At 35.9% G+C, this 18,574-nt stretch overlaps 1 protein-coding gene across 4 annotated transcripts in view; it reads right to left on the bottom strand.

Annotated features, from left to right (window-relative positions):
* Positions 1-7,724: 7,724 nt before the first annotated feature.
* Positions 7,725-18,574, bottom strand: part of Kcnj3 (potassium inwardly-rectifying channel, subfamily J, member 3) — a 164,121-nt gene continuing 153,271 nt past the window's right edge. The window contains exons 3-4 of one of the 4 annotated variants that reach the window (XM_039105731.2): positions 15,259-15,324; positions 10,860-11,084 (exon numbers count right to left, since the gene is read on the bottom strand). In XM_039105731.2, coding sequence (XP_038961659.1) covers positions 15,275-15,324 — 50 coding nt within the window. In that variant the 3' untranslated portion in view covers positions 10,860-11,084; positions 15,259-15,274. Of the gene's footprint in view, positions 11,085-15,258; positions 15,325-18,574 lie in introns of all 4 variants that reach the window. The other 3 variants (XM_039105734.2, NM_031610.3, XM_039105732.2) reach the window with 3 other exon arrangements.

Genomic DNA, 18,574 nt, shown 5'->3' with positions numbered 1-18,574 from the left:
ATTCAACATATTTTTGAATTTTTTTTTAGATATCTAGGGAAATTTTAACTCAGCTGTGATTTTTTTCCGCTCCATTCTAGGTAAATAATTCCCTGTGCACCATTTAAAGACCCTCCCGTGTTCCAGGTTTTCTTCATTTTTTTTTTAATTTCTAATTTTGTTCTAAACAGTACACAAGCATGACAGTTTTTATTGCTTGCGTTTCACTTACCAGGTCTGCAAATCACAGCAAAAGACACAGTAAGGCTCACTATACAAACATCCAGAAGATTATCACCACTGCATACAGACATTTAAAACATGTTTATGACTTCCTGTTGTCTGGAATGTTGAATAATTTAAACAGAAGATTCTGCATAGAGTAAAATATCACACCTCATCTTCAACTAAAACACTGCACTTATCCTATCTGAGAACAATTTTTTCAAGTATAAAATAAAGATATTTTTATTTGGGCCAAAGATTATAAAATAAAACTATCTAAGTAATTGAAATTGGATTACAGTTAGTCCTACTATACATTCCCCATTTTACCCATTTATTATGCATACCTTATACAATTATGATTCAGGGAACTTGGCTGAAGATGTAGTTTAGTGGAAGAGTGCTTTGCTATCTTGCCAAGAGCCTCACATTGATCACTGCACCAGGGGGAAAAGAAAGGAGGATAGGAAGGACAGACATATTGAAGACACAGGAAAGGATGGATAATTGTAACTTGAACCTGATGTGATGGGGCACACTTGCATCCCCAGCATCAAGGAGAATGAAGCAGGATTATGAGCTTGAAACATGCTTTTTTGAAAGAGAGTGCTAAAGAGAAAGAAACAAAAAGAGAGAGAGAGAGAGAGAGAGAGAGAGAGAGAGAGAGAGAGAGAGAGACTGAGGAGAGAGAAAGGATAGTAAAACTACAAACTTTTCAGGTAAAACAATACAAATGTGTACAATAATAATAGTGATAATAACAATAATATTTACTGAAATAAATCCTGAGTGAAACTACAGGATTAGAGATTATTCTATAAATCTGGCATATTTTTGTTTGTTTTACCTGTGTGGGTTTATGTTCATTACATGAAATCAAAGCAGTGCAGGTGCCTTCTATGTACAAAGAGTGTTGGATCATGTGCTTGTTTGAATGAGAACCACTCTGGTGGGTTCATGGGTTAGAATAATGGTGTCCAGTTACAAAAACTGTTTGCCAAGAATTAGGGAGTGTGACTTGGTTTGAAGAGGTGTGCCAATAGGGGTTAGCCATGAAGTTTCAATAGATTCATTCCATTCCTATACTCTCTGCCCCCTACATGAAGATTAAAAATTTTCAACCTACCTGCTTGTTCTCCACTTTCATGAACTCTAAACCTTCGAATCCATAAATCCAAATCAAATACTTCCTTTTATGAATTATCTCTGTCACAGTTTCTTATCACAGCAACATTAATTAGCTAAAAATAACTAAAAGTGAAGTTTGTCAAGAGCCATCTAGGAGAGTTTAAGGCTAGCAGGTGGCCTTCCTGGAGTTGGCTCACCATTTTTACATGGTTTACAATGGATGAGCTCGATGACAAGGTTCCAAAAGGCTTCATCTCAGTATTGCTTCTTGCAGCTGATATTGCTTCCCTGTCATTATTAAATTAATATTATAGTCCCTGGGCATCAACACACCGTATTGATCTGATTTCCTGTAGATCACCATAAAGATGAACTTTTTATTTTATTTTTCTTGGATATTCTATGTATTTACATTTTAATATATTTCCTTCCATCTTCTATACTCCCATACACCCTCCCACGGCTTCTATGAGATTGTGGGAATGCTAAGGCATTGAGGTAGTAGTGGTTGAGTGGGACTAAGAGCAGCCCCAGAGAAGATGAACTTTTTAAATTAGTACTGTTTAGATAAATTAATAATGATTCTATAGAATTCCTGATTTCTTTAAAAATTTTTTAAGAAGAGAGTTTCAAGAAATGATCTTAATTGCTTTGCTGGAAGATATAATAAAATTAGAATCAAGACTAGAATATGCCCACTCTTCAGAATAGTAAGTAAAAGCAAATATTAAGAAATACAATGAGATTTCATAATTACACTTAAAAGAGAAGTAGACTAGGGAGAAATTTTTGTTCAAGGAAAAACATTTAGATCCCAGGATATAGCCCACTGGTGTGTGCTATGATAAGGCAAAACATGTAAAAATTGTTGCTTTGAACTTATAATGAGCATATAGAATGAAACATTACTTGAACTTAATAGCAACATCCTTCTGTAACTCCCATTTTATGTAACATTTTATCTTTGAGGTAATTTTGTAAAGAACTTTTTTGCCTTAAAAGGTATGCTCATAGCAGCCTTATTTATTATAGCCAGAAGCTGGACAGAACTCAGAAGTCTTTCAAGAGAGGAATGGGTACAGAAAATGTGGTACATTTACACAATGGAGTGATACTCAGCTATTAAAAACAATGACTTCATGAAATTCTTAGTAAATGGATGGAGCTAGAAAATATTATCTTGAGTGAGGTAACCCAATCACCAAAGAACACACAAGATATATATTCACTGATGAGTAGATATGGACCCAAAAGCTTGGAATCCCCAAGATACAATTTACAGACCACCTGAAAGTCAGGAAAAAGGAAGACCAATATGTCGATGCTCCAATCCTTCTTAGAATACTCACAGGAAGAAATACAAAACCAAAATGTGGAACACAGACTGCTCCACCTGAGGATCCATCCTATATGCAGTCACCAAAGCTAGGCACTATTGGGGATGTCAAGTGGTGTATGCTGATAGGAGCCTGATATAGCTATCTCCCAAGAAGCTCTGCTAGAGCCTGACAAATACAGAGGTGGATGCTTGCACCCAACCATTGGACTGAAAATGGGGTTCCCAATGGAGGAGTTAGAGAAAGGACTGAGAAAACTGAGGGGGTTTGCAACCTCATAGGAAGAACAAAAATATCACAGACACCCCATAGCTCCCAGGGACTAAACCACCAATCAAAGAGTACACAAGGAGTGACCCATGGCTCCAGCCACATATGTAGCAGAGAATGGCTTTGTTGGGCATTAATAGGAGGAGAGGCCCATGTCTTGTGAAGGCTATTGTTGGTTGGATGGTTTGGCTTGGAGAATTCTGATCCATCCATTTATCTAAATGTATATGTCTGTTTGTCTATATGTATATGTAGGTATATGTATATAGATAAGCATGCATAAATACTTGTGTAGTATATGACACAAGTAGTTTGGTCCATTCAAAATGAATGTGTTAATGTGTCAACGGGATTGTGAATAGAAATGTATATGTATATATGAATGTATATGTCTCTGTGCACATTCACCTGTATAAATTATTTTAATTCTTTTCACTTCCTTCCTTTCTGGTTCACAAAGATTTCACCATCCTAGCCATAGAGGCTTCTATCTACCTCAGCATAAAAGGGAGGGATAGCAGTTAACATTTTATCTAGTTCACCACTGCTAGGCAACAGGTTTTAGTCGCCTAAGTCAGTTTTATTTTTTTTAAGCATAGAATAAGCAAGAAAACTTTTAGGATTTTTTAGAAGTTATCAGCAAGCATTCAGTGTAAAGAACTAGAAGGACAGAGACAATCAGTCTTCAAAGCTAGCCCTTTGATGCTGTATTCTGCTTCAAATTATTTTAGGCTGGACTGGTTCATGTCATATGTTAGTTACAGGGAGTATTGTATACTTTTGACATGTTACCTTTGGGAATACTGTGGAAAGTTATGGAACTTTGTATTTGGAAAGCAGTTGAGTACCATCCTCACAAGACTTTGGAAGACAATATGGTGGGAAACATCCTAGACAATGGGGGTCCTACTAAAGAGGTTTTAGAGGGAATCGGTATTAGAAAGTAGACTCAAGACTTTCTTGCAATTCTTTGGCAAAGAGTATGACTCTCTTTGCCATATTCTAAAATCTGTTTGAGGCTAAATTGAAAATAAATGAATGAATTTACCTAGTGAGGGAGATTATAAGACAGCTTAATATTGAGTCTTCTATCTGGTTATTAGTAATAATTTCTGAACAGGTCTACAATGAAAAAGAACACATAGAATGAAAAGGAATAGAAAACATATATTTCAAGGAGGAAAATACCACCAGAAAATTTAGTATTCGAGTCAAGTCTTGAGCGGAGATGGAAAAAAGCCCTGGTCTTAAGTAGAACAAATGAAGGAGTGCTCTCTGGGAAATATCCACCCTGCTAAGCTTCAAACTCCTAAAAAAGAAAGGTCTGTGGAACTGTCTGCTCCTAAAAATGTAGCAAGCAATCAAAGCTGATATGAATGTGATTGAACATTGCCAAGGTTATCCCAAGTTGATAGTCAAACTTGAAAGCACCACCTACTTCATTGTGGCTTCAGAGTCATGGAGGATACATGAATAAACATAATCTTGAATCTTCCTTTATGATGAAAGAAAGTAATTGAGGCCAGATTTATGGTAGGGGAGTCCATGAACGGAGGCCATGAGAGACCACTGTCTGAGGCTGTGAAAGACGGTAAAGATGTCAAAGCCATAAACCAACATCTTCCAAGGTAAGCTGTACATAATAGGTGGAAGATGACAGAGAAGGGGAGGGGGAGAGAGAGAGAGAGAGAGAGAGAGAGAGAGAGAGAGAGAGAGAGAGAGAGAGAGACAGAGAGAGACAGAGAGAGACAGAGAGAGACAGAGACAGAGAGAGAATGTTGTAGGCAGCAAACATAGAAGGGATGAGCTATCAAAGCCTTTCCTATCACAAATGGAACCATGGGATTTAGGGTTTTCCCTTCTGATGTGGGCCTTGCTTAGGTCTGGTGTTTCTTTATTATGCTCTAACCCATTCTTTTTGGAACGGTGTGTTCTGTGGCATTGTACGTTGACATCCTTAATTTGATTTTTGTGCAATGGAATACAATGAGAAATTAATTGTCTTGAGTTTGAGATAGACTTTGGGTTTCAGATTTGAATGTTTAAAACCATGTTGAGACTGTGAAAGACTAAGGGGACATTTGAAGTTGGATTAAATACATTTTGCACTATGATATTGCCACATACCTATGGGATCATAGAGTGGAACAGGATGGTTTAAATGAGAATAGCCACTATAGGAACGTATATTTGAATGCTCTGTCCCAAATTAGTGAAACTGCTTAGGAAGTATTAGGAGTACGGACTTGTTGGAAGAGGGATGTCACTGGAGTTTGGTCTTTGAGGTTTCAAGAGACCCACAGAAGCATTCTCTCCCTCCCAACTCTCTCTGACTACTTGTAGACCGAGAAGGAAATGCTACCAACTACTACTGTTAACATATGTCTGCCATCATGGGCACTTACCCTCTGAAACTCTAAGCCCTGGGTCCTGCTAAGACTGAACATGATTGTTAGGGGGAGGGCGGCAATGGGGGGAGGATGGGGAGGGGAACACCCATAAAGAAGGGGAGGGGGAGGGATTAGGGGGATGTTGGCCCGTAAACCGGGAAAGGGAATAACACTCAAAATGTAAATAAGAAATACTCAAGTTAAAAAAAATAAAATAAAATAAAAAATAAAATAAAATTAATTTTAAGAAGAGACTATCAACATTCAAGAATGAAATAAATAATAGCACTAGAAAAGAAAATTTTATTTTGAAAGTTCTCTTGGTCATAATGTCATGTAGCAACAATAGAAAAACAATTGAAAAGACCTCTAGTGATGATGTGAGCCCCTGATACGCATGCTGGGAACCAAAGCCAGGTCTTTTGCTTGTTCAGTAATCTATCTTAAATATAGTGAAATCTCTCTAGCCCTGTAATTTAGCTTTCTAATTTTTTTAATAAAATAATTATGTGTTGACCCGAGGAACAGGAAGCAGTACATATCCAAGGATTTGTATGGCTCTAGCCTTGTAGCACATTTCTTTCTATGCAATATTTTTAGGTGAAACAAGAGAGCATGTATCAAAATAATTTTTATTAGAAGAAAATAAATAAAAGCTCACTTTTCATGCTTTACTTACCATAGATTTTAGAAATGGTTAATAATGGAATAAGTTGTTCTTGAAGCTTCTCCCAATCACATCTTGAGAAAAAGAATTATTAATTAGAAGTAGAAGGTTCATGTTGAAATATCTCATCAGTAAAAGGGTACAATAAACAATTTACCAGCAGGATCTTGTGGTGGATCAAATCAGTCTTTTAGGAAATGAGTCATAAATTATTGATATGGGTTCTTCCCCTTGTAGCTTGCTCAATCCCATGGAAGACAGGAAGGAAGAATTGGAAGAGTCGGAGGGAAATGAAGGACATCAGAAAAACACCGCCCACAGAATCACCTAAGCAGGGCTCATAGAGGCTCACGGAGCCTAAAGCAGAAGCCAATGAGCCTGCATGGCTCTATATTAGGTCTTCTGCTTGGTGATTTTGAGGGTCTCCTAACAGTGGGGATATTTCTGATACTTTCACCTGCGCATGAGACCCTCCTATTCCTACTGGAAAGATTTAACCAGTCCTGATATCAAGGGTTTGTGCCTAGTCTTATTGTGTCTTGTTATGCATTGATGAGTTGATATCAACAGGAAGTGTGCTGCTTCTGACAGGAGGAATGGGTCTAGGGGAGAGAGGAGGTGGGGTGGAGGTTGGAAGGAGAGGCAGGGAAAACTGAGGTTAGGGTTGTATTTTATGAGCAGAGTACATTTTAAAAACTCATGTAGTTTATGAAAGTGTATAGTTCAATAACAGCAGAAAAGTCAAGAAATAATGGTGATAGTTTGAAAATTAAGCCCATTGGTGATCGAAAATTTTAAAGTTTTTAGAATTAAAATTCTTTGTACTAAGTTCATGAGTTTCTATGATTTTAATCCTAACAGCTCTGTACATTGAAATCATTATAGACTGACTGTTAGAAAATGTTTCACACTTCACACTACTTTAATATATAATTAAATAATAAATTGTGAAATGGAACGCAGATTACATACTCTGAAATCAAACTGTACTTTCTTCATAGTAAAAAAAAAAATAGAAAAAAACCAGAAATGTTGCAGATACAAAGACAAGGAGTCAGTTGTGCGAAATATACATCCAATAGAAATCATGCACTAGATAAATCCTTTCTTTCCATTGAATAGGGCTTTTAGGTACTGAGCTAAGAGAATACTTCTGATACAAAATAAAGCCTTGTAAGAATTATATTTGGAATATCATATGATTAATGAAAGAAACCTATGATAAAATATCCTCAGTTAATTTTACTCATCTTTACAATTATATGACTATAGTGCTACAGTGAATAAGTGTTGAAGTTAAAGATAAGCATTTCCAAAATTGTTATGTTTTGTCAACATTTTGATAAATAGAATGAGATAGTTTATAATAGTGAGAGCTAGCTGTAAAGTGACAGGAGCACAATCATGTCAAATTATTCACAATTTTCATTCCTAATAGCCATTAAGCAAGTGGTATAGATATTGACACACATGGCCACTATCTGACGATTGATATACATTCATGTTCAGTTCTTTTGATTACGACTCTTACAATTTTTTAAAATGGAAATAGTGGGGTTTATTCTTTATTTTATGCTTTCAATATATCACATAAATTTGGAACCTAAGGCACGTGTGTTGATTAAACTCTTCTAAGAAGCTCTTGAGGCTAAAAGCAAGTGACATTGAAATGAATTTTCTCAAAATGGTCTGTGAACAAAAAATAAAAAAGAAAGAAAATCAAGGAAAGAGAAGTAAAGCAATTCTTTATTTTTTCCAAATATATTAGAGTCAATAATTTTGTTAGTGTCAACAAAACTTTACCATATATCATCCAAACCAGGACATAATAGGATTCAAAGAGAGGGCTACTAATAATTACACAAGTACAACAAGTATAAACTTCAATTTTCCTGGGCAGACTGGATCCTATGATCAACCTAGAAATAGGGGTTAAACTGCAAGTACATGCAGAAATCATACTGTTCCCACACGTATGCGGAAAAGGTAAAAGTGTACTGTTCACTTGAATTGATTTTTGGCAACACTGGCTCTTTTTCATCATTGAGTTTTCACTCCTAATGTCAACCAACTCCCTAAGTATCACTTTCTGAATACATATCATCCTATACCCTTTTCCATTGCTACCTTGTTTTCATTCTCCTAGTTGAAATGTTGACTACTGGATTCTCATTCTCTCTCTCTCTCTCTCTCTCTCTCTCTCTCTCTCTCTCTCTCTCTCTTTCTCTCCCTCTCTCCCTCCCTCCTCTCTCTCTCTCTCTCTCTCTCTCTCTCTCTCTCTCTCTCTCTCTCTCTCTCTCTCTCTCCCTCTCTCCCTCCCTCCTCTCTCCCTCTCTCTCTCATTCTCTCTCCCTACACTCTCTTGCTGATACATTGTACATGTCTAAATCCCCAGGAACTACACTAGAAAACAATGCCTAGGTCAAAGAAGGCATGCAAAAATTTTGTTAAATGAATAAATTCAGAGAGTTTGCTTTTGGTTTTTCACAATACCAAAAACAAGTTAAAATGACTCTCCAAAGAATAGTATGGCTCTGTATAGTTTTAAGGTGTTGGACTAAATGATCTATGCAGCTTCCTCCACTGCTAAATATACTTTCCCCACTAGTCCCCCTTTTCTGTCTGTTAATCATCACCTCCGTCTAGCAAATAAGAACATTTGGTGATCAAGGGGTAGGACAACTGCTCGATTCACAGTGGATGGATGCTAATGTTGACCATTTTTCCAGTAGTTATTCCCTGTTATGTGTTTGCACCTACAGAATTTGGTTGATACAGAGGTAGCCAGAAGATATAATGGATGATATACTGTAGATGTAATAATTTGCCTCTAATAAAATTATCGCAGGATCATTAAACAATTAGGAATGCTGTGTGCTCAAACCAACCATCAGTGATCTATATATTAATGAGAAGTGGGTTAATTCCGGGCCAAGGTGGATTATAAATACCGTCAAAAATGTATAGGAAAATCTATGTTAGTACACAAAGAAGTACTTGTGCACTTTCAAAAAAAAAAAAACCACCCTTTTTATTCTAAAGCATTGTGTTAAAGATATACTACTGATCAAGTTTGATAACAGCCAGATGTTGGGGGTTGAAAGGTAGTACTGCTAAAATTATTCTGGATGTCAGGGATTCAAGGCAACAGTAAAAGAATTGTTCAACACCTAAACAAAATCAAAAAGATCCTGAGTGTACAAACATTGTCAATTCGTTTGATTTTAATTTCTCTCAGGTCTGTGCTAAATTATGAGTGACAGACCTGGGATAGGTTCCCCAGACCAGGAAAATAATCTGTCCTTTCACAACAAATGCCACAAACAGGAGAGCAGCATAAAAGTCTCTGTTAGGCATACGTACACATTTCCAGCACAAGTATTTATCATCTGTTTCATTGTGCTGTTATGTCTCCTGAAATACCTACGAGTCTTTATGGATGACAAAAGTTCCAGAAAAAGAAGAAAACATTTTCAACCAACTCATTTTGACACAGGCACCATTTACCCTGTCAGTTTCACACAGACTCTGACATAGTCACAATAACCTGGCTACTGACAGTTCCAATGATTCAGCATTTGTTCAGAGCTCATATTTTTATTGGAGTACAAAACCAACTTCTAGATATTAGTGAGTTTCAGAATTGATGAGTTAAATAACTCTTATTCACCCCGCCCCCACCCAAGTTCTAGTGACTTCTAAAAATCATAAGAAAAGTTCAGTGATGTGTGCCATGTACTGGTACACTCTAAAATTTACAAATTAAATGCATAATAATGATGTCACTATGGTGTCAAAAACACCACAAATCTGCTACCCTTTCATGATAAAATACAGTTGAAAGATTCCTTGACCTCAACAGCAGAAAACATTAAATCAGATTTTTAAATAACAAATAATTTAAGGCTAAAATATTTGGTATTCATAATCAATGCCAGCAGCCTTCCTAGTCTAATAAAGTAAACATGCACGAGAAATACAAATTTGAACAAAACATCACAATTTTTATTAGATATATATGTTTGTATGGGTATGTTTTATATATATGAGTATGTGTGTGTATGTGTCTGTGCATATGCATGTATGTATGTATGCATGTATATTATTTTAGTGCCCTGAAAGCTATCCACTCATGTTTGGCTTAATACATATATTAGAAATTATGGGGAGAATATCTCCACTTCAAATATATATTTATATATTTTTCCAGAATATTCAATATAAATATGCCATATATAAATCATGCCAGAAAACTAAATGCAAAATTTGCACATTATTGCATGCTTGATGTGATAATACATGCCAACTATTAGCTTTCTTATGATGTCCTCCCTTTGTAACTCATGTTCAACACAGTAACAACACTTCAATGAAGAGTCCTCTGATGAATTTGCCAGACTGGGATAGACCTCTCAGATTTCCCGGGGAGGATTATCTTATCAGCCAAATATTGGACTAAAACTAAATCAAAACATGAAATAATGCCTAATGGGGTGTTTTGCTATGTGAAGCGGTCAGAGTTCATTTTTCTTAGTTTGGCTGGAAGATTCCCTTCCATCCTGGTAGGTCCTCCAGCCATCTTTTGAAGCTTCGGTGGCAAATCGGCCACAGACTGGCTCATGGGATCTGATAACATCTTGGTGGTTTTAGATACCAGTTTTTCTTCAGAGTTGCCAGGAACCGAACTTATTCGTTGGAGTTTCATGGGCAAATCACCCAAACTATAGGCTTTTTCTGAAGTTGTAGAACTCATCCTCAGGAGTTTTTTGGGAAAGTCTTCTCTCCCCGTAATTTTCTGCAGCTTCGATGGAAGTTTTGTGCTAATGTCATCTAGTCCATCTAAGCACTCCACAGAATTGTGTCTTTCTTTGCTGTTGGTTATGGCTGGTGCTATTAAAGGGGAAGACATGAGAAGCATTTCTTCCTGCTCTTTCACACTGTACGGAGGGGTGGGGACTTCAAAGGTTGCATGGAACTGGGAGTAATCGACTTTAAAGAATCCTTCTTCTAAAGAAATTACAGGGAAAAAACGATGACCCCAAAGAACTTCATCTTCGGTGTATGATGTTCGAGCTTGACAAGTCATCCCTGCAAGCAGAGAGAAACCTTTTGATGAATTATGCACAGTGGAAGCAAAAAAAAATTAGTAGGAGTCCATTCTGCTCACGGATTCATATAAGTAGACCACACAGTACTAGAGTATTAGAACTCCATTAGAGCTGTATTAGAGCTGTAGTGCATATATATATATATATATATATATATATATATATATATATATATATATATATATATGCTCATTCCACAGAAACAGACAAGGTGCTGGAAATGTTCAGAATCCCATGATTCATAGTTCATTATCCACAAATCAAATCTAGAACTTACACAGAAGAACAGCAGAACACTTGTCTATAGGAGGAAGCTAGAGGAGAAATTGTATGATCATAACTATATCATTTAAGAAGCAATGTGATAGATCATATACATCTGGGTTTGAACCCAACCTGTATGAGAGTGTAGAAAGATAATGCAATAACGAATTTGAGAATAGCTTCCAATAATTCAAAGTATGAATGCACACCAAAAGTTTCTTGCTGCAAACAAGAAATAAAAGTCATCTATGGAAACATAACAAATCATGGAGTTGCCTTTCAATAGACAAAGTTGAAAATTTTCTTCTTCATTTAGTGACAAGCAAGAGGAGAAAGGAACACCAAAGATTTCTCTCGAAAGCACTTGTTAAATTAACGAGAGAGAGAGAGAGAAAGAGAGAGAGAGAGAGAGAGAGAGAGAGAGAGAGAGAAATTTCTATGTTTGGATGATAGTTAGTCACCCTGCCTTTCAGATCTATAAAGTCAGAATGAACTTTGGTTAAAATTGTGAAAATTTTATGGTAAATTAGCTACTTTGGTCCTTGAAAAGATCATTTTACGTTTCTGCTCTCAGGATTTCTGAAAGTAATGCTGGATTTCAGATATAAAATCATGCCACCTAGATATTATGTTGCATCTCATGGTACTCTGATATACACAATTTTGGTCTCTTCAAATATAATTTATTTACATTATTTACATTGTTATTATCTGATCAGTACATTTCTGAATATTCACCATTTGAAAATAAAGTTGCAATTTAAAAAATCATACATCAAATTTCACCCCTATATGAATATTATTTTCCATGAGAAACAAAAGAATTGTTTTCCTCCATTTTTCTTATCAAACTTCTCTGCTATTAAAATGTAAAGGCAATTCTCCCTTAAGAACTGTGTATTATCTAATGAGCAATGTCCATCCTGCTTTTTTGTCAATGATCCACACCACACAGGTGATTTCTGTTGTTTTAAAGCCCAGCGGAGTTTGAATAAAAGAACATTGTGCCCTTCTGTTACCTGAAAAGTAATCACACACAACAGTCACAGAGAATCAGGTGTAAAATACTGTCATTTAAAAAGCCATGTTGAAGAAAAGTTAAGTCTTTCATTGAATCCCTCCAAAATCTTACCCAGTGAACATTATCAGCAACGAATCACAAGACACTTCATCGTCCTTACATGTCATCTCTGATAAAGGGTTAAAATTTTCTAATGCAGAAAATAAATGTCCATGCCATGGTAGACACTGTGCTGTGTATCCTTGGTGCTCATTATTATCCTCTATACAATCCGGTTAGGGAGATATGCTCTGATGATTCTGAAGATAAGTAACCCAGGGCTCAGAGGAATAAAGTGTGAACTTATGGGGAAACACATTTAATAAGCTGCAGATAAAGTGTCAGTATCTCTTCTCTCTCTCATTCTCTATCCTCTTTCTCCCTCCCTCCCTCCTTTTTTCCTTCCCTCCTTCCCTCCAGACTCTACATCTTATGTTTCAGTTAAGAGTCTAAATCCAGTCATCACTCTAATATTGAAATGATACTTATGTGCCTGACAGTGGCAAAATTACAAGTTGCAATAAATATTATGTGAAGAGCATCCCTCTCCATACTCACATGTCAAACTAATTACATCAGTTCAAAAGTAACTTCTAGCTTTACACACACTAATAGAAGTAACATCATTTTGTATTCCAAAATGTAACTACAATGCCTTCTGAAATAATTTGTGTGAAAATATTGGATTGTCATTTTATCCTAGAATTTAAAAAGGAATCCCCTGATATATTTACTTGCTATTATTTCAGAAATTTGAAGATAAAATACCTAGAAGAATAACTATTCTCTATTTAAAATAACACAGCAAATAATACTGATATAGTCTTTAATCCCCTCCTAAGAAGAAGCTATTCTGTAAAAAGTTACAAAACCTTTCTGCCTAATTTCGATGAAACAAAACCGTCAGTATATTTTTCATTAATGATATTGAATGAAAATAGTGATACTTCCCCTAATTTCCCATTTTAATTTGAAACAAACCAACTTTCTTACTCAACCAACTTTCTTACTCAACCAACTTTCTTACTCAACCAACTTTCTTACTCAACCAACTTTCTTACTCAACCAACTTTCTTACTCAACCAACTTTCTTACTCAACCAACTTTCTTACTCAACCAACTTTCTTACTCAACCAACTTTCTTACTCAACCAACTTTCTTACTCAACCAACTTTCTTACTCAACCAACTTTCTTACTCAACCAACTTTCTTACTCAACCAACTTTCTTACTCAACCAACTTTCTTACTCAACCAACTTTCTTACTCAACCAACTTTCTTACTCAACCAACTTTCTTACTCAACCAACTTTCTTACTCAACCAACTTTCTTACTCAACCAACTTTCTTACTCAACCAACTTTCTTACTCAACCAACTTTCTTACTCAACCAACTTTCTTACTCAACCAACTTTCTTACTCAACCAACTTTCTTACTCAACCAACTTTCTTACTCAACCAACTTTCTTACTCAACCAACTTTCTTACTCAACCAACTTTCTTACTCAACCAACTTTCTTACTCAACCAACTTTCTTACTCAACCAACTTTCTTACTCAACCAACTTTCTTACTCAACCAACTTTCTTACTCAACCAACTTTCTTACTCAACCAACTTTCTTACTCAACCAACTTTCTTACTCAACCAACTTTCTTACTCAACCAACTTTCTTACTCAACCAACTTTCTTACTCAACCAACTTTCTTACTCAACCAACTTTCTTACTCTACTTTTTTACCACAAGCCAGGGTCAGTAGAACTATATGTCAAAGCAAATGCTCAGGACATCAGTATTTTGAATCTGTGGGAGCTGTGCAAGTTTATCCTTAGATTTGGAAAACACTATTGTTAATTGAGAAGCGATTTGAGGCTCCAGGGAAGGGAGGGGACTGGGGGAGGAACACTATCTCAGAGGCAAAGGGGGGACAGGGAATGAATGAAAAACAGTGGGGCGTGGGGCTGGGGAAGACTGAAATGTAAATAAATCAAATAATTTAGATAAATAAATAAATAAGTAAATAAAAGAAATCTTAAAGTAAATTGGAGCCAGGACCTTTGTGCAATCATTTCTAACAGTCAGATTAAACACTCATATCTGAGGGATGACCACTTCTATTATAGATTCACTCTTGTTTGCTTGCTTATATATCTTTGGCCGAGGGCATGTTGATAAAATAGTCACCAGTATGGTTGATTGTTCTTTATGACCCCTTACTCTCTGTTCTTCACCTCCACAGTAACTCTTATACTAAGTCATATGGTTATGCCATTTTTAAGCACATCCTGACAACTGTTTGTGACATATGCAGGCCCTCTCTCTGCCACTAGAAACGGTGGACAATTACTGAGTTCGTCATAGTCTGACAGTTTAATGAAGGACCTGTAATAATACCAAGTTTTGCCATTTTCACCTCAAAAGCTCTCAGACCTGTTATTCGAATGAATGCTGAATTAGGTTGAAGACGTGACCTTGGGCTAGGGTAAAGGATTGGCTATAGGAAATACCACAGAGGTCATCTGCTTTGCATTTATAGTTCTAAATTTATGATTCTACAGGAATAAACCACATTAAATAATAACATATACACTTTTTAATCTCTTAATCGATGCATGGAACACTTTTTTTTTTCACAAGATGTTTTTCATCCAAAGATGCAGAAGTCCCAGCTATTTCCAGCAGCAGCATCTGCTGCTTTGCCAGTTTCCACAGGGATGAACGCGTGTTGATTTTCACATTTGTTCCAGTCTGGAATCTGGTTAAAACATGCAAACAGTTATCTCGCCAGCTGAGAGGTGCAATCACATAGTACCCTTTCAATGATGGTATTCACCTGCAATTATGTTAATTCAGCTGGTATCTTCGGTCATGAAATAAGCGTGGTTCAGTTTTAAATAGTCTGAGTAAAAAAAAAATAATGAAAAAGATGGAGCATTCTAGAAGGAAAGATGCTGTAATGCAATGCATATTCTTAGAAAACGTAATTATAACTACATTAAAGTTCTTCAATTAAAGTTTGCACTTTATTTTGTAAGATGCTAGTTCGGGATAGATTTTTAAAATGAAAAGGGTTCTCAAGCACATCTTGGTCCATTGTTCAAGGCAAGGAATGGACACCATGTGTATTTTTCTGTTATTTTATTTATCTTTATAAACTTCTTCATCATTATCCACACTTAGATTAAAATTAGTCAGATCCCAAGGTGAGACTAGATTGTAGAGCTATGTATGGTGTGTGTGGGTTTGGATGTCCTTATGTGTTCTTACAGCCAAGTACAGAAGGATGAGAAAAGATGAGTGGAACAGAAAAAGAAAAACTAAAGTGTTGCACAGTTTTCTTGGTATTATTGATATGAAATTTTGGTAGATTTACTCATTCACTTACTGAAAGTCTTTTTAATAAAAACCACATATTCACACTGAGGCTCTCCATCCATGAAGCCCATGTAGAATGAAAAGGTTGAGGAAAAATTAAAAGGTGGACATATGAGTAATGTAATTAAAATATAGTTTTAAAGACAAAAACACAGAGTTTCTTATTGGTCACCTACTCCTGGCAATGGGGTGTGTCCTGGAGTGTCCTTGATATACCCTAGGAAACACTGTGGGAAAAAAAACCTGACTTTTCCTTTGCCAGCAGAGAATTCAGTTTGAAATTTTCTTGGGTAGCGGTAGGAATCCTGTGGTTCTCATGTTTCCATGTTTGTTTGTTTGTAAACTTGGGAGAGAGAGAGAGAAAGAGAGAGAGAGAGAGAGAGAGAGAGAGAGAGAGAGAGAGAGAGAGAGAGAGGGGCAGAGAGAGGAGATGGAATGGAATTAATGATTAGGGGTGTGAACAGAATCTGGGAGGAGTTTGAAGAAGGGAATGTGTAGAATATATAGGATAATGGATTCTAAATGAAAAGTTTTAAAAAGTATTTTAATTGTTTATAACTTGACAATTAAAAAGTAATTGCTGATATTCAATGGCTTTGAAAATTAATTTTCTATATTGCCAATGCGTCAAGCTTTTCACTTCATTCAGGCAATACCAGAGATTTTCAGGTGCACACCACATAAAAACTGTCATTATGGAGGAAGGAGAAGTAGTCGCTAAATCACTAAACACCACAGACACTTCCAACCTCTATGCAATATTGTGAGAGGATTGTGTCTGTAGTTCATAAGGTAGAAGCAGCTTAGAGGGCTTTAGGAGAATTTGATAGCTAGTTAGTTGCATAGTGGGCAACCAAATCCACCTCTTTTTCAATTTATTAAGACTGTTTCTTCTCACATCTCAGTCTGCTGTGAATAGAATTAAATGTCCATAGTAAAGCTGTACCCTGAGTTTTTCTCAGTGAACACCACACACTGGGCACTGCACAGAAAACGTCTACAAGCGCCTAACTGTAAAGGAACAGTCAAACACCTGCTTCCAACTCTACATGTTGTAGCATCTCACTACACCCATAAAGATCTGTATTCACAAAGTTAACATTTTATGATTTTATTTCCCTCACTTTCTCTGCATTTAAGTTTCTCTACTTCTTTGGTATGGCTTATGGTTTTCTATGGCCTATTACCCAACATAGACATTACATATCAGCCACATTATGTGGCTTTCTAGGAGACAATTAGGATAGTTTTGATTTGTAATTTAATTTTTTCTATCATTAACAAGGAAAATTCTTATTATTTAAGCCATGTATTAATCTATATCTATATGCATTTGTCAAATATCTCATTAAGCACTTTCTGTATTTCTCCAGACCTCACAATATTTCGACATACTTGAGATACCATTACAACTTTTCCAAATTTTAGAAGTGAAAATAAGTCATACGAAGATGATATAATCAAGGGGGAGTTGAGGTTGGACTGAAGAAATAGGACCTAAAAAGCCAGGTTCTTAATCCCTATGGTTATATTAGCACTCTATTAAATTGCACTATGTAGTCAAAGAAGAAATGGAAATGAGTATTAGAGTATTAGAAATGTAGCCAACAAATACTCAACTTCAAGTGTTAATTTCTATGCATGGAGGTTTAAAGTTGGTCACCTACTCCTGGCAATGGGGTGTGTCCTGGAGTGTCCTTGATATACCCTAGGAAACACTGTGGGGAAAAAAAAACCTGACTTTTCCTTTGCCAGCAGAGAATTCAGTTTGAAATTTTAAGTTTTAAACCACTTTAAGTTATCAAGGGCACAAAATTGGATATGACAAAGACCAAAGTGAAGCATAAGGAAAATTATCATTTCTATGTGAAAACCAGGTCCTTTATACAGATCTGGAAAGTAATAACACTTACCGCAAACCCTATGGGCAATCCCAGTACCAGCATCTAAGTTGTATAACTTTTGAAAGTTCCCTGTCCTTGCTGTGTTGATTCTCAGTTTTTATAATCATTAAAAACTAAAATATTATTGGTTTTTTTTACCTTATACCTTAACTCATGAAGCCATCAAGATGATTTTATGAGTAACTGCTTGTAAATTAAAAATAACATGTTAGTAAATACTAGATATTTATGTAATGTAACCATTAATTTTATGCCATAGGAAAAATATATGATAAACCAAATATGTCAGTACATTTTTAACAATTAAAACATAATCATCACTCAACCACAATACACGTTATTAGTTTAACTCCTCTGGCTAAAATGATCATTTTTTTGTTGTTGTTGTTTTTATTGTTGTTGTTGTTGTTAAGATAACATTAATAGCATTAATCACATGCAGTATACTTGACAGGAGACCTGGCACTGAGCTATGTAGCATAATAATTTTCTACACCATCCTGATGGGGTGAAAACTCTGAAGTGAGTTTTAAGGAAACATGTATGTATTTAGTTCAAGGAACTAAATATGTATTTCTAGGAAATTACTGGATTTTGGAAGATACCGGAAGCAAAAAATTATCACAGAACTAAGTCCAGAGGTCGAGGTGGGAGGCAAACCACACATCAATGACTTCATGTCTTGTGTAGTCTATATAGTCACAGAGAGATGGAATCTTATCTTAGGTATCTCAGTATCTCTGTCATATAAATGTGTGTAGACAAATTGGTTCATTGATTAGGTAAGTCATTATACGTTCATGCTAGTAAGTAAAAAAAAAACCCACTTTAAGTTATAGCTACAATGTTTTGAAGAGAGAATTTGTAGGA

This window comes from Rattus norvegicus, chromosome 3 (genome assembly GCF_036323735.1).
Source record: "Rattus norvegicus strain BN/NHsdMcwi chromosome 3, GRCr8, whole genome shotgun sequence".
Classification (NCBI taxonomy): Eukaryota; Metazoa; Chordata; class Mammalia; order Rodentia; family Muridae; genus Rattus; species Rattus norvegicus.
Note: the sequence above shows the minus strand (reverse complement) of the source record. Positions and strands in the feature narration are given on the sequence as shown.